Source organism: Chiloscyllium punctatum, chromosome 23 (assembly GCF_047496795.1).
Source record: "Chiloscyllium punctatum isolate Juve2018m chromosome 23, sChiPun1.3, whole genome shotgun sequence".
In the NCBI taxonomy this organism is placed as follows: domain Eukaryota; kingdom Metazoa; phylum Chordata; class Chondrichthyes; order Orectolobiformes; family Hemiscylliidae; genus Chiloscyllium; species Chiloscyllium punctatum.
The window spans coordinates 51,675,359-51,702,006 of NC_092761.1; the positions used below are offsets into that span (position 1 = coordinate 51,675,359).

General features: G+C 41.9%; 1 protein-coding gene across 3 annotated transcripts in view; it reads right to left on the minus strand.

Moving 5' to 3' along the window:
* aplp2 (amyloid beta (A4) precursor-like protein 2) overlaps window positions 1-26,648 on the minus strand; it is a 219,861-nt gene that overhangs the window by 39,709 nt on the left and 153,504 nt on the right. For all 3 annotated transcript variants that reach the window (XM_072592988.1, XM_072592987.1, XM_072592990.1), the window contains 4 exons: window positions 25,077-25,235; window positions 19,648-19,776; window positions 17,207-17,306; window positions 1,617-1,772 (listed from right to left, as the gene is read on the minus strand). In XM_072592988.1, coding sequence (XP_072449089.1) covers window positions 1,617-1,772; window positions 17,207-17,306; window positions 19,648-19,776; window positions 25,077-25,235 — 544 coding nt within the window. The remainder of the gene's footprint in view (window positions 1-1,616; window positions 1,773-17,206; window positions 17,307-19,647; window positions 19,777-25,076; window positions 25,236-26,648) is intronic.

Genomic DNA, 26,648 nt, shown 5'->3' on the forward strand with positions numbered 1-26,648 from the left:
CTGAATGGTTACTGGTACACTTATTTTCTCAGTTTATACTGAGATGTGGACACCTGCACATACAATCCAATACAGTACCTACCTTTCTTCGGGGAATTTGCAAATGCTGACAAATTGTTGCCAGGTTTAGCCATAGAACAGCTATCAGAAAGAGCGCCATCCAGTCAACAGTATATTAGGCCTTTTCTGCTTTAAAAAAATGTGCTTATTTTCTTAGAAGCTGCATGGCCAGACAGTTTGGGAACTGAACCCAATGCTGAATCACCATTGGAAGATTTTACCCCCTGCCATCAATTGTCACTGATGTCAATCACTTTTAACCTGCAGCTTTCAAGAGCTTAGAACACGATAGATTATTTTAGTTATAGATTCTATTAGTTCCAGGTTGGAAAGGGTTCCTGTAATTGACACAAAATAGTGACTGGGATGATACTGGCTGGAGAGACATGGAAGCAATCCTCAGGATGAAGAAAGTCAGTAAGGACAATAGCAAGAATTCCATTCAATATTATATGTACATGAGGGATGTAAATCACTCATTTACCTTTTAAAGCTTGTTACCATGCAAGGTGCAATACCATGAATCTATGAATGAGTGTATGAAGGGTTTAGTCTGATTATTAAACTTAATCTAAACAGAGTAAGTTGAAAACAGATGGCAAAGTGGGCACAACAACCAAGGGGCATTGAGGTGATGAGGGAGGAAAGAGAGAAAGCAAAAAGAGTAAAAAAGTGTGTGAATGAGGAGGAGGCAGTTTCATGAGAGAGAGAGGAAGGAAGGAAGGGAGAGAGGAAGGAAGGAAGGGAGGGAGAGAGGAAGGAAGGAAGGGAGGGAGAGAGGAAGGAAGGAAGGGAGGGAGAGAGGAAGGAAGGAAGGGAGGGAGAGAGGAAGGAAGGAAGGGAGGGAGAGAGGAAGGAAGGAAGGGAGGGAGAGAGGAAGGAAGGAAGGGAGGGAGAGAGGAAGGAAGGAAGGGAGGGAGAGAGGAAGGAAGGAAGGGAGGGAGAGAGGAAGGAAGGAAGGGAGGGAGAGAGGAAGGAAGGAAGGGAGAGAGGAAGGAAGGGAGAGAGGAAGGAAGGAAGGAAGGGAGAGAGGAAGGAAGGAAGGAAGGGAGAGAGGAAGGAAGGAAGGAAGGGAGAGAGGAAGGAAGGGAGAGAGGAAGGAAGGAAGGAAGGAAGGAAGGAAGGAAGGAAGGAAGGAAGGAAGGAAGAAAAGAAAAAAAGAGAAGAAAGAAAGAAAGGAAAGAAACAAAGAGAGAGAGAGAGAGAGAGAGAGAGAGAGAGAGGAAGAGAGACATGGACAAATGAGGACTGGCACATACTGACCAGTGAAATGTTATATATCCAAATAATTATAGATACAAAATACCCCGTTCTCCCCATCCCAGATTCTAGGATGGATCATTATCTCCCCTGCTCTGTCACTACCTGCACATTACCTTAAGAACTCTAATCTAAACTACAAAGTGAGCTGCATTTTTAACAAACGCTTTAAATTCTTGACCATACTTTGAAAAATCTCTCTCATAAGGTTAGATGCCTTTGTTTAAGTTTTATTACAAAAAAATCAATTTCTTAATCATTTTAATCAATGACCAAATAATTTTGCATTCACATACCTTGGACATCAGTGATAGCTGGCATTGTCTTAACCTGAATAGGTCGGAATGGTTTGCCGTCAACGAATGGTGCCTCAACAGAATCAAAGGCAGTTTGGCTTTCTGAGCTGGAAGCAAGCTGATCGACACTGAAATGTTGCTCCTGTAGTAGCTCATCTAGGGAAAGTGCATTTCACATTTTCACATTTTGCTGAGTCAAAGCAAACTCTCAGAATAAATTCACTACATAAAAACCAAACAGCAGCTGAATTACAAATAAATTGCAAACATTCACAATAATAAGGTTGTTAAAGTACAGCACACTTTTCTAAAGCAATCTCATCTATCCCCTGGATTGTCTTAAGCTTTCTTCACCATCCATCCATTATTCTCAAGCAGCAAGGAGCCCAATGTTGCACAGTTACAGCTGTCTGGTCCTGCATTATTGGGCTGCTGACTTCGATTTCGTATGAGAGTGAGGACTGTAGCTGCTGGAGATAAGAGTCGAGAGTGTGGTGCTGGAAGAGCACAGCAAGTCTTCCTGCTGAGGCTCATTCCTGATGATGGGCTGTCGCCCGAAACGTCGATTCTCCTGCTCCCCAGATGCTGCCTGACCTGCTGTGCTTTTCCAGCACCACACTTTTGACTTAGATTAGGTGCCAATTCAATTTACTTATTATGAGCAAGCGCTTGTAAAATCATTGAAGACTAAGACTTCAAAATGTGGGTACAGATTATAAGTTAGAAACATACAGATCATAAGAAATAGGAAGAATAGGCTGTTCGGCTCCTCAAGTCTGCTCTGCCATTCGATAGGATAGTGTCCCTGAACAGGCTGGGGTTTTTTCCCTGGAGCGTCGGAGGCTGAGGGGTGACCGTATAGAGGTTTACAAAATTATGAGGGGCATGGATAGGATATATAGACAAACTCCTTTCCCTGGGGTTGGGGAGTCCAGAACTAGAGGGCATAGGTTTAGGGTGAGAGGGGAAAGATATAAAAGAGACCTAAGGGGCAACTTTTTCACACAGAGGGTGGTACATGAATGGAATAAGCTGCCAGAGGAAGTGGTGGAGAGGCTAGTACAATTGCAACATTTAAAAGGCATTAGTATGGGGATATGAATAGGAAGGCTTTGGAGGGATATGGGCTGGATGCTGGCAGGTGGGACTAGATTGGGTTAGGATACCTGGTTGGCATGGACGGGTTGGACTGAAGCGTGTGTTTCCGTGCTGTACATCTCTATGACACTATGACTGATCTGACATTCTTCATAGCCACTGTCCTGCCTTTTCCTATAACCCTTGACTTTGCCTACTAATAATCTATCTATCTCAGCTTTAAATGTACATAATGACTGTGCCCAAAGGCTCAGTGGTAAGGACTCCCAAAGACTCTCAACTCTCAGCGAAGAAATTTGTCTTTAACGCAGTCTTAAATTGGCACCCTTTATTGAGGGTATGCCCAATGGTTCTATAGACTCTTCCACGAGGGGGAACATCCTCTTAACATTTACTCTATCAAGCCCCTAAAGAATCTGAGTTTCAATGAGACCACCTCCCGCTCTTCTAAATCCAGTGAGTAGATTCCCAAACTGTTCAGCTTTTCCTCATTTCTCAAGACTAGTGAACCTTCTCTGAACAACTTCCACAAAATTTCCAAACAACTATATTTTCTTAGGTAGGGAGACCAAAACTGCTCAAAGTCGTCCCAATACGGTTTCAACAGCACATTGTACAGTTGCAGTGAGACTTGTCAACTCTTTTGCTCCAACCACTTTGAAATAAGAGCCAACATTCCATTAGCCTTCCTGAATACCTGCTGCACCCATGTGCTAGCTTTCTGCATTTCATTCAGAAGAATCTCCACATCCAGTAATGTTGCAGCTTTCTACAGCTTTTCTCCATTTTGTTGTTCTTCCAAAATGAATAACTTTACATTTTCCTTCATGATAATCTGTTTGCCAACATTTTGCCAACTTACTTAAGATGCAGGTCAGGCAGCATCAAAGGAACAGGAGAATCGACGTTGCGGGCATAAGCCCTTCATCAGGTTGCGCTTTTCCAGCAACATATTTTCAAGCTCTGATCTCCAGCATCTGCAGTCCTCACTTTCTCCTAACTTACTTAAGACCCCTCCCACCCAGATTATAATCTATTCCACCCTCTTGCATTGGACAGAGGAATACCACTCTTGTTAGTATCCCTCTCGCAACATGCTTTTCCACCTGTTTTTGTCATTTGCAAATTTGGTGACAGTACATTTGCTTCCTTCCTCCAAGTCATTAATATATGCTGTTAACTGTTGTGGTCCCTGCACCGATCCCCATGGAACCTGTTTACAGGTTGCCAACCTGCTGAAGAATCCTTTAACCCACTAACTGTTTCATGCTCATTAGCCATTTTGCTATCCATGCCAATATACTATCTCCAACATCATGGGCTTAATGATTTAACGTTTTTGAGAGACATCTTGTCAAATTCCTCCTGGAAGTCTAAATATATCTACTGGTTCCCCTCTTGATTTGATTTACTATTGTAACGTGAAAAATCATACCTTACATAAGTACATCAGGGAAATAAAACAGACTGGAGAACGGTGTTACAGCTACAGAAAAGTTGCAGAGAAAGATTAATTCTAATATGACAGGTCTGTTCATAACTTGGATAACAATGGAGAAAGAGGCTGCTTTTGATCACAAACAAAAACAGAAATTGCTAGGAAATCTCAGCAGGTCTGGAAGCATCTATGGAGAGAAATCAAAATTAATGCTTCAGATCAAGTGACCCTTCCTTGGAACTGCTTCTGAGGAAAGATCACTCGACCCAAATCATTAACTCTGATTTCTCTCCACAGATACTGCCAGACCGGCTGAGCTTTCCTAGCAATTTCTGCTTTTGTTAGTGAGAAAAAAGGAGTCTGACGTAGGTGTCCTTGTTATCCAGACATTCCTGGGATGAGTATAGGGTCAGGGAGATGGTGCTTGCCGTGAATCTATTGCGGTGTAACGTGGATTGTAGTGGAATGAGACAATCTGGTAGACTGGAATTGATGTGTGCCATTATGAATGCCTTGAAGCACTTAATAATGATAGATGTCACTAATGATAGTGTTGGTCATGCCTCAAGCCTTACGGAATTATTTAAGGATATCACAAAGGATATGACACTGATGAAGGTAGAGCAGTGGATGTGGTTTATATGGATTTTAGCAAGGCATTTAATAAGTTACCCCACTGTCGGCTCATTCAGAAAGTAAAGAGGCATGGGATACAGGGAAATATGGCAGTCCAGATACAGAACTAGCTGGCCCATAGGAGATAAAGGATGGTAGTAGATGACAAATATTCAGCCTGGAGCTGGGTGACCAGTGGCGTTCCGCAGGGATCTGTTCTGGGACCTCTGCTCTTTGCGATTTTTATAAATGACTTGGACAAGCAAGTGGAAGGGTGGGGTTAGTAAGTTTGCCAATAACACAAAGGTTGGAGTAGTGGATAGTGTGGAGAGCTGCTGCACATTGCAACGGGACATTGACAGGATGCAGAGATGGGCTGAGAAGTGGCAGATGGAGTTCAACCTGGAAAAGTGTGAAGTGATTCATTTTGGAAGGTCAAATTTGAATACAGGATTAAAGAAAGGATTCTTGGGCAGTGTGGAGAAACAGAGGGATCTTGCAATTCACATCTATAGATTCCTCAAAGTTGCCACCCAAGTCAACAGGGTTGTTAACAGGTGTGCTGTCTTTTATTAGCAGGGGTATTGAGTTTAAGACCTGCGAGGTTATGCTACCCTGGTTAGACCACACTTGGAAAATTATGTTCAGTTCTGGTCACCTCATTATAAGGAGGACGTGGAAACTTTAGAGAGAGTGCAGAAGAGATTTACCAGGATGCTGCCCGGACCAGAGGGCATGTCTTATGAAGAAAAGTTAAGGGAGCTAGGGCTTTTCGCATTGCAGCGAAGGAGAATGAGTGTTGACTTGATAGAGGTGTACAAGATGTTGAGAGGCATAGATACAGTGGATAACCAGAGACCTTTTCGCAAGGTGGAAATGGCTATCATGATGGGGGATAACTTTAAGATGATTAGACGAAGGTTTAGGGGAGATGTCAGAGGTAGGTTCTTTACACAGAGAGTGGTAGGTGTGTGGAAAGCACTGCCAGCAGTGGTAGTAGATTCAGATACATTAGGGACTCTAGGATAGGTGCACGGATGAAAGTAAAATGTAGGGTATGCAGGTTAATGTGAGTTTAGAGTAGGATAAAAGTTTGGCACAACAGAGGGCTGAAAGGCCTGTATTGTGCTATACTGTTCTATGCTCAATGTCCTATGTATGCCCGAAACATCGATTCTCCTGCTCATCAGATGCTGACTGTTCTGCTGTGTTTTTCCAGCGCCACACTTTATTGATTGCATCTGCAATCCATACTATTCCCTTTCATGAAGCCATGCTGAATATGCTTTATTATTTTCCAAAATGTTCTGCTATTACTTCTTTAATAATTGATTGCAAAATGTTTCTAACAATAGATAATATGCTAATCGGACTATACTTAGCCTATTTTTCCATCCCTTCCTTTTAGAATAGGGGTGACATATTGTCAGTTTCCAATCCTCAAGTACTCTGAATTATTCTGTTACACCCCTCAAATATTCCAAAAATCTGCAATTAAGATGGAGGATTGAGGATTTATTCTGAAGTTGTAAAACTCAATATGGAGTCACAGACATCTGTCTGTTAGTCTGTAGGGCTTATGCCCGAAACGTCGAATCTCCTGTTCCTTGGATGCTGCCTGACCTGCTGCGCATTTCCAACAACACATTTTCAGCTAGTTTAAAACAACCACCTAACGATTCTATTCCCATTTATCAGTACTTGGTCCATAGCCTTGTGTACCTTGGCATCTAAATACTACTTATCCGTTGAGTGTTTCTGCCTTGACCACTCTTACAGGCGTTGAGTTTCAGATTTCTGCCATCGTCTGGGTATTTTTTTCTGACATCCCCTCTAAACTTCCTGCCCCTTACATCAAATCTATACCCCCTGGTCAATGATTTCCTCAACCAAGGAGAAATGTTCCTTCTTGTTTTTGCAGTCTATGTCCCTCAATTTTACATATCTCAATCATATCCTCTCCCTTCCCCTCTGCTCCAAGGAAAATAACTTCAGTCTATCTAATCTTCCTTCAGAACTTAAATCCAAGCAACATCCTGGTAAATTTCTTCTGCGCCTTCTGCAGTGTAATTTCAGCCCTTCTATAACGTGGATTCCAGAACTGCACACAATACTCTACTACAGAGGGGTTACGGCCTAGTGGTATTATTGCTGGACCCAGAAAAACTCCGGGGACCTGGGTTCAAATCCTTCCACAGCAAATGGTGGAATTCAAATCCAACAAAAATCTGGAAATAGAGTCCATTGATAACCATGAAACCACTGATGATAGTGTTACGAAGTCAAAAGAGTGTATGGTCACTTAAAAAGAGGGATGCCTTTTCTGAGCTAAGAGATTGAGCACATGTGCCTGTGATTAGCTAACAAGTGCAGAGAGTGCTGAAAATTGGTAAAATGTAACAATCAGCTTGGGATTGTGTTTTGATGTTAAGGCAATCCGTTTTGAATTTAAGTAGTATGCCCAGGATACCAAAAACCATTTGAATTTGATTGTATTGACAACTGCAGATCAATGACAGGGTACGAGTCTGGGGGATGGAGAAAGGGAGGGCATTTGAAAATTAGTCACAAAAATCATCTACATGCTCTCAAATAAACCTCTCAGAAGACATCATTTATTAAAGGTACCCAAGAAAATTTATACAAAGACACTCGCAATGAAAAACAAAAATCATAGAAGACGACCCAGGGAGAAGAGAGCAGAATTGGAAGGATGGAAGGAAGACAGCACAAGAGACTATATGAGTAAAACCTATCCCAAAGAATATTCACAGGCCTTAAAAAAGGAACAATGTTGGCTAACCTCCACTTCTCTGGGTCCTTGCCTGAGACGAAAGAGTAGACAAAGATTTCATACAAGGCTCCAGCAATTTCCTCATCTGCCTCCCTCAGCATTCTGGGATAGAGCCCATTGGGTCGAGGAGACTTACCTACTTTAATGCTTTTTAAAACACATAGCACTTGCTTCTTTTTTACATTGACACGCCTTCGAACACTAACATCCCCTCCTGAGACACACCATACACTATGCCCTTCTCCTTTGTGAATTATAGATGCAAAGTATTTGTTAAGGACCTCGCCCATTTCCTCCGGCTCCATGTATAATTTTCCTTTGTCATTGAGTGGACCAAACCTTTCTCCAGCCACCCTCTTGCTCTATATGGGTGTATAAAATGCATTTTCCTTAATCCTGTTTTCAAAGACATTTTGTGGCCCCTTTTAGCTCTCCTAATTTCTTGTTTCTCGAGTTTCTTCTTACTATCTTTGTATTCCCTGTCTCTCTTCAGTTTCTCAAACCTTTTTGTACGATTCCTTTCTTTTTTGACTAAGCTCTCATTCAAGGCTCCCAAATCTTGCCATCCTGATCTTTCATTGCCACAGAAGCACGATAGTCCTGAACTGGGGTTAAACTAGGGTGGTGGGGAGCGGGAACAAGAGCAGTAGATCAAGCAGTAAAATGACTGAAAAGTCTGAGACCAAGGCCAGTAAGACTACGAGGATTACTGAACATGGCTGAATTGACAGTCTGAGGTATGCTTGTTTTAATGAAAGAGGTATGAAATAAAAGGCCTTGATCAACTGGCCTTTGAAAGATTTCCACGTGCCAGTGGATTTGTCCTCCAGCAGCTGCCCCAGTTTATATTCTCCAGTTTCTGCCTAATATTGTGGTAGTTTGCCACTCTCCAATTTAGTACTTTCACCTGAGGACTACTTATGGAGTAAATTATGTACACTGTTCCCAAAATACTCTCCCATGAAAGTTCCAATCACCTGGCCAGGCTCATTCCCTAATGCCAGGTCTAGTATAGCTCCTCTTTGAGTTGGACTATTTACATTTACATTTTGTTTTAAAAAACCATCCTGGACACACCTAACAAATCTGCTCCCATCCAAGCCCCTGGCACTGAGTCCCAGTCAATACAGGGGCAGTTAGATTCAGCCACTATAACAACCTTGTTGTTTTCACATTTTTCCATAATCTATCCACATACCTATTCCTCTATCATCTGCAGGCTACTGGTAGGCCTGTTGTACAATCCCCTCAAAGTGACTGCACACTTGCTTTTCCGAGTTCTATCCAGCAGCCTCACCGGATGAGCCCCCAAAATGCGTCCTTCCTCAGTACAGCTGAGATATTCTCCTTAATCAGTAATGCAACTCCTCCATCTCTTTTATATCTCTCTCTATCTCACCTGAAACTTTTAAAACTCAGAATGCAGTCTTGCCCTTCTCTCAACCAAGTCTCTGTAATAGCTACAAAACCATAAATAGATGTACTAATCCAGGCTCCAAATTCATCTGCCTTTTATTTCATACCTCTTTCATTAAAACAAGCATACCTCAGACTGTCAATTCAGCCATGTTCAGTAATCCTCGTAGTCTTACTGGCCTTGGTCTCAGACTTTTCAGTCATTTTACTGCTTGACCTACTGCTCTTGTTCCCGCTCCCCACCACCCTAGTTTAAACCCTCCTGAGTGCCACTTGCAAACCTTCTCACCAGGATGTTGTTGCCCTTTCAGTTTAGATGCAAGCTGTCCTTTTTGTGTAGGACCCACCTGCCCCAATGATCCACATTTCTGAAGCCCTCCCTCCTACACCAGCTGTTTGACCAATATTCCTAGTCCCTCTGGCACATGGCACGTGAAATAATGCTGAGATTACAACTCGAGGTCCTGCTTTTCAACTTTCAACTAAACTCTTTGAACTCCCTTTCTATGACCTCATCCCTCTTTCCTGCCGATGTCGTTGGGTCCAATGGATCATCCACTCGGCACTTCTGGCTGAACATTGCTGCAAATACTTCAGCTTTATCTTTTGTACAGATGCGCTTGGCACTTCCATTATTAAGGATGGGAATATTTGTGTGGCACCCTTCTCCAATGAGTTGTGAATTGTCCACCACCATTCATGACTGGACGTGGCTGGACTGCAGAGCTTGCATCTGATCCTTTGCTCTGTCCATCACTTGCTGCTCATGCTGTTTGGCATTAGTCTTGTTTGGTAGACTCACCAGTTGACACTTCATTTTTAGGTTTGCTGAGCACTGCTCCTGACGTGCCCTCCTGCAATGTCCATTGAACCAGGGCTGATCACAAGCTTCATGGCAATTGCTGAGTGAAGGATATGCCAGGCCATGAGGTTGCAGCTTGTGTCAGAGTATAGCTCTGCTGTTGATGGCCCACAGTGCATCATGGATGCCCAGTTTTATGTTCAAAATCTATCCCATTTAACACGGTGGTAGTGCCACACAATGGAGGGTATTTCAATGTTGGGTGGGACTTCATCGCCACAAGGACTGTGTGGAGTTCATTCTTACTTATACTGTCAGGGACAGAAGCATTTGCAGCAGGCATATTGGTAAGGATAAGGTCAAATATGCTTTTCCTTCACTACCTGCTACCAACCTAGTCTAGCAATAGACAATAGGTGCAGGAGTAGGCCATTCTGCCCTTCGAGCCAGCACCACTATTCATTATGATCATGGCTGATCATCCTCAAATCAGTATCCTGTTCCTACCTTATCCCCATAACCTTGATTCCACTATCCTTAAGAGCTCGATCCTTTAGGAACCTACCAGTTTGATCAGCAATGCTGCTGCCAAGCCACTCTTGGTGACAGACAACCCCCAGAGTATATTGTGTGACACCCTTAGTGCTTCCTTCAAATGTTTGAGTTATAAGGTGGGGTTGAAAAGGTTGGGATTTTTTCCCTGGAGTATAGGAGTCTGAGGGGTGACCTGATAAAGGTCTATAAAATCATGAAAGGCATATATAAACGCAGATAGACAATAGCCATTCCAAATGATAAGGGACTCCAAAACTAAAAAATATAGGGCTACGTTGAGAGGGGAGAGATACAAAAGGGGCAATGTTTACATGCAGACGGTGGTGAATGTCTGGATTGGGCTGCCAGAGATTGTGGTAGAGAGTCCAAACTAGATGAAGAGACTTGAGAAACTTGGGTTGTTTTTTCTGGAGCAGCAGAGGCTAATGGGAGACTTGATAGAAGTCTATAAAATTATGACATGCATAAATAGGGTTGACAGTCAGAATATTTTCCCCCCAGATTTGCAACGTCTAAAACTAGGGAGAATGTATTTAAGATGAGATGGGAAAGTTCAAAAGAGATGCGATGGGCAAGTGTTTTTTTTAAACACAGAGTGGTAAGAGTATGGAACGCAATGCCAGGAGTGGTGGTGGAGGCAATTACGATAGGGATATTGAAGGAACGTTTAGATAAGCACATGAATATACAAGGATTGGAGGGATATGGACCATGAGCAGGCAGAAGGGATTAGTTTGGCACAACTTTGTGGGCCAAAGGGCCCATTCCTGTGCCATACTGTTCCATGTATCTCATCATATGCCTCTGCAATGTTCTTTACTGCTTGGGAGATATTACAGGACTTGAAAAATTACTTTCTATTTTTACCTGAGTCAGATGCCTTACTAGCTTAGGAAAAGGCCCAAGAAGGTCACAGACTTTAAAGGAAGCAATGTTCCACAGGCTGAGGTACAGAGGTTGCGTTGGGTGACAAGAACACAACCTTAATATTGGGGTAAAAATTATTCAGCTATGTACAGCGCCCAGGAACATTATCTAGGATGAATAAAGTTTTGGAGATTCTTGGAAACAGTGTCTCTCCTCCTCAGGCACAACATGATGCCAGAACCAAAAAAAGCTCATCACCATCCCTAATGTTTTTACTGGACTTCCTTATAACTGGAAACAGCTTTCCAGATTACCTTTAAAGCCCTCTGGTTTTCAGCATGCCTTAAGCTTGCAATCACCACTGTATTATTGCTGAGTAATGGGGTCAACCAATCTTTCGCCCTTTGGCCCAAACTGTTCCATGCTGACCAAAGTACCTGGCCTCACGAACCCCATTTCCCTGCACTTGGCCCATATCCTTCCAATCCTTTCCTATCCACGTATTTGTCCAAATACCTTTTAAACGATATTAATGTACCTGCCTCAATCAATTCTGCTGGCAGCTCATCCCATACATGTGCCACCCCCCCATGTAAAACATTTGCCCTTCAGGTTCCCTTTATTTTCACCTTTAACCTTAAACTGATGCCCTCTAGTCCTCGATTCCCCAATCCGGCTAAAAGACTGAGTGCATTCACCCTATCCATGCATCTCATGATGTTACAATGTGATTTCACATCCATAGCAGTATGCTTGGCTCTTAAATGACCAAGAAAACCACTGTGTAAAATTGTGTAAAACCATTGTGTAAAATTGCTGAATGTACAAACTACGAGCAGAAGTACGTCTGTCAAGCCACCTCTACCATTTAATAAGATCAGGGCTCATCTGTTTGTATTCCCAATTCCACATTCTCATCTAAGCCTGAGACTATTGATCCCTTGCCCAACAACAATCTATCTCCAACTGAAAAATATTCAATCATCCTGCTTTCTTGTCTTCAGAAGTAAAACATTCCATAGTTACACAACTCAAAACTTTTACCATTATCTCAGACCCAAGGGTTACCCCAAAACAGTGCCCTCTCATCCTGGACACACCCACAAACGTAGACATCCTGTCCACATGCATCCTAGCAAGACCATTTGGAATCTTATAAACTTTGTTCAAATTACTAATCACTCTTCTATATTCCACTGAAAATAAGCCCAGCCTGTTCACCTTTTCCTGATAAGCCAATCTGTTCATATCAGATATCCTGAATTGTTTCCATTTAAATTTTTCCCTAAATAGAGTCAGAGAGATGTACAGCATGGAAACAGACTCTTCGGTCCAACCCGTCCATGCCGACCAGATATCCCAACCAAATCTAGTCCCACCTGCCAGCACCAGGCCCATATCCCTCCAAACCTTTCCTATTCATAGACATCCAAATGCCTCTTAAATGTTGCAATTGTATCAGCCTCCACCACATCCTCTGACAGCTAATTCCACACACGTACCACCCTCTGCGTGAAAAAGTCGCCCCTTAGGTCTCTTTTATATCTTTCCCCTCTCACCCTGAACCTATGTCCTCGAGTTCTGAACTCCCCGACCCCAGGGAAAAGACTTTGCCTATTTATCTTATCCATGCCCCTCAATTTTGTAAACCTCTACAAGATCACCCCTCAGCCTCCGACGCTCCAGGGAAAACAGCCCCAGCCTGATCAGCCTCTCCCTGTAGCTCAGACCCTCCAACCTGGCAAAATCCTTGTAAATCTTTTCTGAGCCCTTTCAAGTTTCACAACATCTTTCCAATAGGAAGGAGACCAAAATTGCACGCAATATTCCAACAGTGGCCTAACCAATGTCCTGTACAGGCGCACCATGACCTCCCAACTCCTGTACTCAATACTCTGACCAATAAGGGAAAGCATACCAAATGCCTTCTTCACTATCCTATCTATCTGCAATTCCACTTTCAAGGAGCTATGAACCTGCACTCCAAGGTCTCTTTGTTCAGCAACACTCCCTAGGACCTTACCATTGAGTGCATAAGTCCTGCTAAGATTTGCTTTCCCAAAATGCAGCACCTCGCATTTATCTGAACTGAACTCCATCTGTCACTTCTCAGCCCATTGGCCCGCCTGGTCCAGACCTTGTTGCAATCTGAGGTAACCCTCTTCGCTGTCCACTACACCTCCAATTTTGGTGTCATCTGCAAACTTACTAACTGTACCTCTTAAGCTTGCATCCAAATCATTTATGTAAATAACAAAAAGTAGAGGGCCCAGCACCGATCCTTGTGGCACTCCACTGGTCACAGGCCTCCAGTCTGAAAAACAACCCTCCACTACCACCCTCTGTCTTCTACTTTTGAGCCAGTTCTGTATCCAAATGGCTCGTTCTCCCTGTATCCCATGAGATGTAACCTTGCTAATCAGTCTCCCATGGGGAACCTTGTCGAATGCCTTACTGAAGTCCACATAGATCATATCTACTGCTCTGCCCTCATCAATCTTCTTTGCTACGTCTTCAAAAAACTCAATCAAGTTTGTGAGACATGATTTCCCACGCACAAAGTCATATTGACTATCCTGAATCAGTCCTTGCCTTTCCAAATACATGTACATCCTGCCCCTCAAGATTCCCTCCAACAACTTGCCCACCACCAAGGTCAGGATCACCGGTCTATAGTGCCCTGGCTTGTCTTTACCGCCCTTCTTAAACAGTGGCACCACGTTTGCCAACCTCCAGTCTTCTGGCACATCACCTGTGACTATTGATGATACAAATATCTCGGCAAGAGGCCCAGCAATCACTTCTCTAGCTTCCCACAGAGTTCTCTGGTACACCTGATCAGGTCCTGGGGATTTATCCACCTTTAATCATTTCAAGACATCCAGCACTTCCTCCTCTGTAATCTGGACATTTTACAAGATGTCACCATCTACTTCCCTACAGTCTATATCTTCCATATCCTTTTCCACAGTGAATACTGATGCAAAATATTCATTTAGTGTCTCCCCCATTTTCTGTGGCTCCACACAAAGGCTGCCTTGCTGATCTTTGAGGGGCCCTATTCTCTCCCTAGTAACCCTTTGTCCGTAATATATTTGTAAAAACCCTTTGAATTCTCCTTTATTCTATTTGCCAAAGCTATCTCATGACCCCGTTTTGCCCTTCTGATTTCCCTCTTAAGTATACTCCTACTTTCTTTATACTCTTGAGGATTCACTCGATCTATCCTGTCTATACCCGACATGTGCTTCCTTCTTTTTCTTAACCAAACCCTCCACTTCTTTAGTCATCCAGCATTCCCAAACCTACCAGCCTTCCCTTTCACCCTGACGAGAATATACTTTCTCTGGATTCTTGTTATTTCTGAAGGCTTCCCATTTTCCAGCCGTCCCTTTACCTGCGAACATCTGCCTCCAATTAGCTTTTGAAGGTTCTTGCCTAATGCCATCAAAATTGGCCTTTCTCCAATTTAGAACTTCAACTTTTAGATCTGGTCTATCCTTTTCCATCACTATTTTAAAACGAATAGAATTATGGTCACTGGCTCCAAAGTGCTCCCCCACTGACACCTCAGTCACCTGCCCTGCCTTATTTCCCAAGAGTAGGTCAAGTTTTGCACCTTCTCTAGTAAGTACATCCACATACTGAATCAGAAAATTGTCTTGTACACACTTAAGAAATTCCTCTCCATCTAAACTTTTAACACTATGGCAGTCCCAATCGATGTTTGGAAAGTTAAAATCCGCTACCATAACCACCCTATTATTCTTACAAATAGCTGAGATCTCCTTACAAGTTTGTTTCTCAATTTCCCTCTGACTATTGGGGGGCCTATAATACAATCCCAATAAGTTGATTATCTCTTTCTTATTTCTCAGTTCCACCCAAACAACTTCCCGGGATGTATTTCCAGGAATATCCTCCCTCAGGACAGCTGTAATGCTATCCTTATCAAAAATGCCACTCCCCCTCCTCTCGTCTCTCTTTCTATCCTTCCTGTAGCATTTGTATCCTGGAACATTAAGCTGCCAGTCCTGCCCATCCCTGAGCCACGTTTCCGTAATTACTATGATATCCCAGTCTCATGTTCCTAACCATGCCCTGAGTTCATCTGCCTTCCCTGTTAGGACCCTTGCATTGAAATAAAGAGAGTTTAATTTATTAGTCCTACCTTGTCCCTGCCTGCCCTGACTGTTTGACTCACTTCTGTTCTCAGCTGTACCTGTCTCAGATTGATCTCTTTCCTCACTATCTCCCTGGATCCTACCCCCCCCACCTTACTAGTTTAAATCCTCCCAAGCAGCTCTAGCAAATTTCCCTGCCAGTATATTGGTCCCCTTCCAATTTAGATGCAATCCGTCCTCCTTGTACAGATCACTTCTACCCCAAAAGAGATTCCAATGATCCAAAAATGTGAATCCTTCTCCCATACACCAGCTCCTCAGCCATGATTCATCTGTTCTATCCTCCTATGAGTCTAAAAGTGTATACAGCATTTAAGCTGCCCCATCTAGCTGAAGCCCCATCCTTACTTTTGTGTTCAACTCCTCTTGTGATATTCCATTAGCCTTCTAAATCACTTTATGTACCTGCACGTTAACTTTTGGTGACTCATGCACTAGAACACTTCAAAGCACAAGACAATTCTGCAGTTACGCTCTGTTATAAACAACAGAACTTTTTTATTCTTCCCGGTAAATTGAACAACTTCATACTCCTCACATTATATGCCATCTGCTGGATTTTTGCCCGCTTTGCCTTTTTTTTTCAGTTTGCATCTTCGTTGTGTTATTCTACAACATTCTTTTTGTCAAAAACCAAAAGTTAAGCTCAGAAACTGAATCCAATTCCAGCACAGCTTCTCATTCGAGAAAGGATATCAAGGTCTTTGGAAGGGTACAGTGCCCATTTACAAGAGTGACAGTAATGATGAGGATTGTCATAATTTTGACATTGATATTAAATTTCCCTATCTGCTTGAAGTAGATAATTTACAAATAATTGAAGACTCTCATCATTGTTTTGCTTGAGTAAATAAGGAGAAACTGCTTCCAGTGGCTGAAGAAACATTAACCAATGGAGACAGATTTCAGAAAATGGACCAAAATGTTAGATATTTGTATAAAGTGATTTACATTCATTTGAAATGTTCTGCCTCAAAGGTATGTGGAGGCAGAATCAATACCAACTGAGGGAAACAGGATAATTGACAAGGAAATAGCAGACCTAAATTTCCAAATGGTAAAATGACTTGTTTCTTGTTGTTTCAAAGCACAAAGATAATCATAGGCTAAGAATGTGAATGAATTTAACAAGTGCACACTTATTGGTATTTCAATCACCGTCAGTTTTTGTCTTGTGAAGATCAAATCTTAATCAACATGAAGATGCATAGAACCATAAGGTAGAGTTACATAGCAGTCTTGCTGGCTGACAACAGGATGATATTCAATTAGTGTGAAAATGAATCCTATTAAATGGTAATACATAAATACTCATGGATGTAAGACTTGTTGTAAATTTGCTGTACTTTCCCAACACAGACATCTTAACACCATCCTATTATTACTTGCTTCAGCATCATCATGGAGAAAAGTGGGCTCTGCCTAACTCCAAAGGTTTTACCAGGTGAAACTTGGAGATTCATTAAAGTTGTCACAAAATTTTCCTTCATAAAGGGGCAAAAAATGACTGAGGGTTTCAAGTTAGGAGCTGGCAAATAGCAAATCACAACAGGAGATTATGGGTAGTCACATGGATCAAAGTTCAAGGCTACCAATTAAAAAGTTATGGATTAGTTCTCAGCTCAGCGAAGCACCTCCTTTAGTTTCGAAACTACCAAAAAGTTCTGCAATAACTATAAGAAACAACTAAGACTATGCCAAGACTGGTGCCCACCAGTACCAATCTGTATTGAGAGAGTAATTGAAATACTTTTCTACACTGTAAGCATTCCCAAGCTATCAAACAAAAACAGGTGATTATGCTGCAGGCCTTGTACCCACCAATCTCATCTTGGATTTCCTCAACAACAAATGGCACCTGGTAAAGCAGAGACAGGCTCTGGTTCATCCGCTCCTCGATAACACGGAGGTGGGTCACCACCTAGACGTGAAAGACAATCATATTAAGCTTTTCAAAATTTGCTTGCACATACTAACAATCATGAAATCCAAATACAGATAGTTCTCAGAGAAAGCATGATTTGACTATAATGTCACTGAAGAATTAGGTAACTGTATTTTCGAGAATACTTACCTGTTTGCAAAAGTGCAATTTCAGAGGAGATCGTTTCACATGCTCCATTCTGTGCGTGTGTTGACGACAATGCCAAAGTCTCTATGCCATTCTGTGCATGCGCAAGTATCAGCGCCAAAGTTTCCACGCGTCTCTGCGCACGTGCCGATGCCAGCACCAAAGTCCCCGTGCCATTTTGCGCAAGTGCGGATATCGACGCCAAAGCCGCTCTGCACATGTGCCGATGTCAGCGCCAAAGTCTCTGTGCTGTTCCGTATATGCACCAATGTCAGTGACAAAGTCTCCGTGCCATTCTGCGCATGCACCAATATCAGCACCGAAGTCTCCGTGCCATTCTGCATATGCGCCAATGTCAGTGACAAAGTCTGCATGCCATTCTGTGCATGCGCTGATGTCTCCGCACCATTCTGCACATGCAACCTTGTCAGCACCATTGTCTCTGTGCCATTCTGCGCATGTGCCAATGTCAGCAATAAAGTCTCCATGCCGTTCTACATATGCGCTGATGTCAGATGCTATATACTTAACAGCTTCATCTCAAAAGTTAAACTAATGGATATTCATTGCTCTCCCTCTGAGACAAGAATATTCTTATTTAATTCCTGTACATTTCCTGCAGGGCTGCATTACTCTTTTACATGCCATTTGTCCTTCTAAAATGTTCTTGTATCTGCATATCACACAATCTGAACCAACCAGCAAGGAACAGTCTGAAGACAATCAACCACAACTATCCACTTCTGCAATCACAAGTGAACCTGACGGTCGTGATGATGATGACAACTCTCTGTCCCTGCATTAACAATATTTTTCCAATGTAACGTGTTAAATATATATTTATTTCATTAACAAATATGACACAAACCTTCATTCAGGCTATGCTATCATTTGTGTTGGGCTTTTGGGTGACATTTGAGTGATCGTGTGTCTTATTTTCTGGGTCTATCCTCACTTTTCCCATAGGCCCATTATTTTTATTTAGCAATTTTGTATTAAGCATGGTTTCAATGGAATGCAACTACAGTGACATAGGAGAACTACCTGTATGATCAATCACTGCATCAAGACAAGTTTCAGTTTTCACTGTGATTGGCTCACTTTTCATCTTTAAGTCAGACAGTGTGGATTCAAGTTCCACTTCACACATGAGACAAATCTAGAACAAAGAGCCAGCATTGTAATTGCTGTGCTGGAGGTGTCATCCTTTGGATAATTTCATGAATACTGGAGAGATCTGCATGTGTTCGAGCTAAAATATCTCTTAACATCCATAACCAAAGATGAATGCTATTTGTCCCACTCTAGTGTGTTCCATCTTGCAAATTGTTCTGGTAAGAGAACAGTTGCTGCGTCTTGAAATACAATATTGATGTGAAGTCTTAGACACACTGTCAGATTAAAATCCCCATTTATCACTTTAATGAGCTCCTGCTAAGCTTATACAAGACACTTGCTAGGCCTCAGCTGGAACTGCTCTTTTGTTCTGGGCACACATTAAGAGGATATCAACTAGTTGGAGAGTACACAGAAGAGGTTTACAAGAATGGCTCCTGGATAAGAATAGCTTTGAGGTTGGGAGTATTCCCTTTGGTGAGTGGAAGCTTAAGAGATCATATAAAAGTTCTCAAAATCATGAGAAGTTTGGATAGAGTAGATAAGGATAGGGAGAAAGTGTTCCTGCTTATAAAAGGATCAGGAACAAGAGGGCACAGAATTCAAATATCACAGTATTAAAGAGTCAAATGAGATGAGCAAAAATACCCTTTTGTGTAATGAGTGGTTCAGGTCTGGATGGCAGATTCACTTGAGGCATTCAAGTGGGCATTGGATGATTATCTGGATAGAAATAATATGCAACAGGTCTGGGGAAAGACAGGAGATTTGTACCAAGGTAAAATGCTCAAAGAATCAGCGCTGTCACAAAAACAAAACAATGGGCAGAATGGTCTCCTTCTGAGAATATTACTGTACATTTCCAGGTTTACTTTAAAAAAACATATTTAACCTTGGAGTTATTTTACTATATTTAATTTGAAAATCTGAAACTATTCTGGCCTCAGGATAGCTTGTATTTGAAGCCTGTGCCTCAGGAGCATCCTAGAGATGAACCAGACACTGAGCAGAAAAAGATTTCCTTGTCATTTGGTAACAGCAGCATTTAATCTGTGTTTCATAACATTTCACTCACCTGTGATTTCATCTGTGCTGCTTTCTCTGGATCTACAGCCATGACATGCTGATAGTGTCGAAGAGTGTGCTGCCGATCTTTCTGCTCTGCACGGATATAGCGCTTCAGGGCCTGCAGGATCCGATGAGGCTACAAACAAAGAAATTTAAAAACATGTGTGTCCATCAGAAGGCCAGGATTGAAATGCCAACATTAACAAATTCTATTCTTCAACAGAATTCCCATTTTTCTCTTTTGCGTTTACTTTCTTCGCCTTTATAAGACCAGAAGACAAAGGAGCAGAAAATAGGCCATTCAGCCCATCGAAACTGCTCCGCCATTCAATTATGGCCGAGAAGTTTCTCAAACCCATCGTCCTGCTTTCTCCCCTTAACCCTTGATACATAAGAACCTACTCTCAGTCTTAAATATACTCAACGACCTCCAGTGGTACCATAGCCTTCAGCGGTAATGAATTCCACAGATTCACCACTCTCTGGCTAAAAAAGTTTCTCCTCATCACCGTTCTAGAAGGTCTTCCCTTTAAAGGTGCCCTCAAGTCCTAGTATTTCCTAACAATGGAAACATCTTCCCAACATCTACTCTGTCCAGGCCATTCAGTATTCTATAAGTTTCAATTAGATACCCCCTCATCCTTCTAAACTCCATCGAGTATTGACCTAGAGTCCTCAAACATTCTTCATACGTTAAGCTTTTCATTCCTGGGATCATTCTCATGAACCTTCTCTGAACATATTTCAGGGCCAGTACATCTGTCCTGAGATACGGGGCCCAAAACTGCGCACAACATTCCAAAAATAGTCTGACCAGAGCCTTTTCCAGCCTCAGAAATACATTCCTGCTTTTATATTCAAATCCTGTCAAAATAAATACAATTATTGCATCTGCCTTCCTTACTAATGACTGCAGTTTACCTGGAGAGAATCCTTGACGAGAACTCCCAGGTCTCTTTGCACTTCAGACTTTTGAATTTTCTCCCCATTTACAAAATAATTTATGCCTTTATTCTTCCTACCAAAGCGCATTACCTTATTTGGAAAACTGTCAACTTTAACTTCTCCAAGCAATCACGAAACACGACTGGCCTGAGACACATCATGTTTCTCATTCCACAAATTCTGCCTCATCTGCTGAGTACTTGTAGCAGCTTGTCTGATTTTAGCTTTCCAACATAAGCATGGTTTTGAATTTAATAAAGTTATCTGCAACTGATCAAATGCCAGCTCACACTCAGAGCAGCAAAGCAAATAACTCTCAACCCCACATCTCTGGACCTTTGGCTCAGTTTTGGAACATTTGCCTCCACTATGTGGCCAAGCTGCTGAATGTATTTAAGAATGAGATAGGTTTTTAAGGGAATCAGGGTTATGGGGAGAAAGGAGGAGATGGTGTTGAGAAACATATCAAATGACGGAGCAGACTCGATGGGCCAAATGGCCTAACTCTGCTCCTAATTCTACAATGTTACCATAATGAGCTCCATTTCACAGATTGGTCTTTTCACTAACTACTCAACATGAAGTCAAGATGCTTTCCAATCCCAACATCAATCACTGTTTTATTTTGTCACTGATTTTATGGAAGGAACAGAGGTAAATCTGAAGTCAAAATATAAATCAGTGTTCAGCACAGTGCACAGGAAGAGTGGGAAGTTGACAAGGAGAATGAAATCAGATTTTGCTCAAAGAGGGGCAAACAGATCATTAAACAAATGAAGTAAAGATGTCAAAGAGGAAGCAGCAGAGATTACAGCCACGGGAGTAACAGCAAACATAAAATAGAAAAGGAAGGCAATGAGAGAAGTAACACAGGAGGGAGAAAGGAAAAGAGGTGGGGAAGAAAACGAAGCCAGGTGGAAAATGGAAGACAATATTTTTTTCAAAGAACTTTGCAAATTCATGTGTCTTGATTAAGGTGAAAACAAGTAGCAGTAAATAGGCACAATTTTCACAACTGGCAACTGTAGCAAGCAGTGTACACCATGCTATCAGTCCCAGATCAAATCAAAGATCTGATGAACAAACAGTGGAACAAGGCCCAATCTTCAGCACCAAGATCGTTATTTATTACCTTGCTATTACTTGTCTCTTGCTGCCACGCTCAGCCTATAGCTGTTGACATCCTACACCAGAATCAGATATATGCCCCAAGCTCTTTTCAATGGCCAGGAATTGGAAGAGACGTTTACTCAATGACTTGGAAACAGTATGACACAAGTATTTCAACCCAGAATTCTTGACCTTTTGCATTTTGTCTGTGACCATAATATTCAAAAGCTGAATTTTACTGGTAAAATCACCTGAAACAGTACAGCCACAGGATTATTTGGAGCTATTTCCCTGGTTGATTCCAACTTAGAGCAGTCAATTCTGGGTATTCTAAAGGCGCCTTCTGAATGAGGTATAGCTGAAAATCCTAACCATTTTGTCGATTGGCACATGCATTAACAGCAATATTATTTAGATGTTAGAAATTAGATAACTGTTCTCCTGATGATACCTGAATTGCCAACTGTCCTTCATCTGGGAACAGGCACTCCGGATAGAGGTCTTTCTTGCTTTTAAGACATGCAAAATTAATTTATTATTCCTCAGAAGTCATCAACTTGAACTCATTACAAGTACATGGGAAATTGTGGTTACCCAGCCTTGCTGGCTTATTTTATTTCACACAAGAAAGATCGTGTATGAGGAAGGGAGGGATTCATTAGATCTAAGTTATGAGCATGAAATAGCCAAATCAATACCTTAAGCCTGCTCCCACATTCAATAAGATTTCAGATAATCAGACTGTGCCTGCAACTTCACATTCAAAATTACCCAAATGCATCAACTCCCTTGTTAGTCAAGAATCTACCTCTGCCTTAAAAATGTACAATCAACCTGCCTCACTACATACTGAGGAAGAGATCAGAAACCCTCTGACCCTCAAAGAAAACAAATCCTGCCTAATAAATGGGAGACCGCTTATATTTTAACTGTGGCTTCTTGTTCCAGCAAGGGAAAGCAACTTATCAGAGTCCAACCTGTCAAGTTCCTTCAGAATGTTGTCTGTTGCAATAAGGTCACAACGCATTCTTCTCAACTCCAATGGATGAGGTCCAGCTGTCCAGGAGGAAATATATGACCCCCATCCCAGATTTCAATTCAGGAACTTTCTCTGAATTGTTTCAAATCAATTCACATCCATTCTTATATAAGGAAACAAAAACTGAAAACAGTACTACAGATGTAGTTTTAGCAATGCTGTTCGGCACCTGTAGTAAACATTCCTATTGACATATTCCATTCCCCCAAACATATCATTTCCTCTATCTGTTATTTGCTTTACCTGCATACTAATTTTCTGCAATTCAAATGTAGCTCAGTTCTGCAATCTCTCTCCATTTAAATAGCATATTGCTGTTGTTTTCTCCCTGCCAAAGTAGACAAGCTCAATTTCCAACACTGTACTCCAGCTGCCAAAGTAATCTATCTGTATCGCTTTATAGAACATAGAAAAGTACAGCACAGAACAGGCCCTTTGGCCCACGATGTTGTGCCGAGATTTAATCCTAATGTAAAATATAGTAACTTAACCTACACACCCCTCAACTCACTGCTTTCTATGTGCATGTCCAGGAGTCGCTTTTAAGTGTCCCCAAGGACTTTGCTTCCATTACCACAGCTGGCAACTGCATGCATTCATAACTCTCTACATAAGGAACCAACCTCTGACGTCTCCTTTATATTTTCATCCTAATATCTTCAAATTATGACATCTCGTACCAGTCCATCTTGTCTTGGGGAAAAGTCTCTGGCTATTGACTCTATCCATTCCTCTCATTATTTTGTACACCTCGATCAGGTCTCCTCTCTTCCTCCTTCTCTCCAGAGAGAAAAGTCCGAGCTTATTCAACCTTTCTTCATAAGGCAAGCCCTCCAGTCCAGGCAGCATCCTGGTAAACCTTCTTTGCACTCTCTCCAAAGCCTCTGTATCTTTCCTATAGTAGGGTGATCAGAAGTGGACACAATATTCCAAGTGTGGTCTCACCAGGGACTTGTAGAGCCGTAGCAAAACCTCACAGCTCTTAAACTCGATCCCCCTGTTAATGAAAGCCAAAACACCATATGCTTTCTGAACAACTCTATCCACTTGGGTGTCAACTTTGAGGGATCTATGTACTTGCACACCCAGATCCCTCTGTTCCTCCACACTGCCAAGAATCCTATCTTTAATCCTATATTCAGCATTTGAGTTCCACCTTCCAAAATGCATCACTTTGCATTTATCCAGGTTGAACTCCACCCGCCATTTCTCAGCCCAGCTCCGCATCCTGTCTATGTTGCGCTGCAGTTGCCCTCTATACTATCGACAACACCTCTAACCTTTATGTCATCTGCAAATTTACTTAACCATCCCTCAACTTCCTCATCCAAGTCATTTATAAAAACTACAAAGAGTAGAGGCCCAAGAATAGAGCCCTGCAGGACCCCACTCAACAATGACCTCCAGGCAGAATACTTTCCATCTACAATCACTCTCTACCTTCTGTGAGTCAGTCAATTCTGAATCCAGATAGCCAAATCTCCCTGTATCCCATACCTCCTGGCTTTATGAATGAGCCTACCATGGGGAACCCTATCAAATGCCTTGCTAAAGTCCATATACACCACATCTACTGTTTGACAGTCATCGACCTGTCTTGACACCTCCTCAAAGAACTCAATAAGATTTGTGAGGCATGACCTGCCCCTCTCAAAGCCATGCTGAGTGCCTTTACTTACACTATGCTTTGCCAAACAAACAGTCATTAATCCTATCCCTCAGAGTTCTTTCCAAAATTTTACTGACCACAGACGTAAGACTGACTCATCTGTAATTGTCCAAAGAAGTTGCTCTGTGAATCCTCAACATTGACTCCAGATCCCATGAAGTCTCATGACATCAGGTCAAACAGGATTACCACCGACCCCTCCATGTTGAACAATAATTTTCAGGAGCACGGAGGGTGGCAATGGTGCAAAATGTACTCTGGGCAGGGGACTTTAATATCCATCACAAAGAATGGCTCAGCAGCAGTCCTACTGTGGGGTCTTAAAGGACATGGCTGCTAGACAATACTGATCAATAACTGATGTCCCAACATTGATTCCTGAAGTACATTATTTACCACAGCCTGCCATCCCAAAAATTAACCTTAATGCTTCACCTGCTTCTGATTAGCCAATCAATCCTCTATCCATAGCACACAACCCCAAGACCTTGAGCTCTTATGTTGCACAGCATTCTTTGATATGGTACTTTGTCAAAAGCCTTTTAGAAATCTGAGAATGCTACATTCACTGGTTCCCTTTAATTATGTTATCTGTTATTTCCTCATGAACATATTCTTATTTTAAACTCTCTATCCTAAATTCTATCAGGAACTAAAAGCAATGAGTACTTACACGTGGTGGATCTGCCTGTAATGCGGAGAGGTAGTTCTCCAAAGCAACACGACGACGATCATTGAGCAAAGCTTCTACACGAGCAAGATGTGTCTCAACCAATTGCAACTTCTCAGTGGCTGCCTCTTCCTCTAGAGCCTCAACCATACTCTGGAAATGCTGAGCAGTAAGAAAAGCTCATTAGCATATTATATAGCATACCCAATTCCTAGCAAAGATCTATTTACTTCTCCAGTCAGGTACAATTACTAATATAAAAATCAAACTATATCAAACTTGACAGTGGACAAGGAAGAACACATAACCATTAAACTATTAACTGTATCAGTTGTAGTTCAATAACACTCATGTTAAAAGATTCTGCTTAAATTCTCACTTCAGAGTCCACTAAGCTGACAGTCTAGAGCAGTACTGAAACAGTAACTATTGAAGGGTGATGTCTTTCAGCTGAGATGATAACTGAGCTCCACCTGCCCTTGCAGGTGGATGTAAAATTCCACAGCATTATTTCAAAGATGACAAGGGGAAGCTTCCTCCAGTGTCCTGGCGATGTCTATTCTTCAACCAACATCACTACACCAGATATTCATTGTATAATTGCAAGTAATGGAACACTGTGGCAAACTGGCCGTTACATATATTGACTTATACTGGGACATGCTTTCATTCTATGTAAATGAACCATTGGTTCCTTCAGAGATATCTTGGTCGGAATGAAGATGGGAGTAAGTTAACAGTTTATTCAGATATGTACATGGATCTAAAAGAACTCACACACAAAGACAAAAACTAAGATTTTAGCTGTCCTATATTCAACATTGTAATCATAGGACCAATATGACATCATATATACAAATAACACATTGTAGCTACTTGTGTCCCCTTTGTGATCATAACATAAGAGCAGTCGACCTTAAGCTATTTCTCCATTTAATGAGATCTACATTAATACACCTTAACACTGTTAGTTAACAAAAAGTTGTCATCTTGGATTTAAAACTTAAAATTAATCATCAATTGCCATTTTCAAAAAATGTTCAAAATTGAAATCACTTTTTTTGTGAAATTAGTAATTCCTAATTTCGTTCCCAAACGATCAAATAGGAAAGTGAGAATTTAGTGTTAGACCAGACAAAGATTCATCTGCCAGTAGACAGTTTCTGTCCATCTACCCTAACTTTTGTCCATAATATCTTGAAAGCTGAAATATTTGAAAGCTTTAAATCTTAATTTAACCTGCAAAATTCATGAAATACATTTTTCTAGATTAGATTAGATTACTTAAAAAGTGTGGAAACAGGCCATTCAGCCCAACAAGTCCATACCGGCCTGCCAAGCGTAACCCACCCAGACCCATTCTCCTTCATTTACTCCTTCACTTAACACTACGGGCAATTTAGCATGGCCAATTCACCTGGCCTCCACATTTTTGGATTGTGGGAGGAAACCGGAGCACCCGGAGGGGGCTCATGCAGACACGGGGAGAATGTGCAAACACCACACAGAGAGTCGCCTGAGTTGGGAACTGAACCCCGGTCTCTGGCGCTGTGAGGCAACACTGCCGCCCACAAA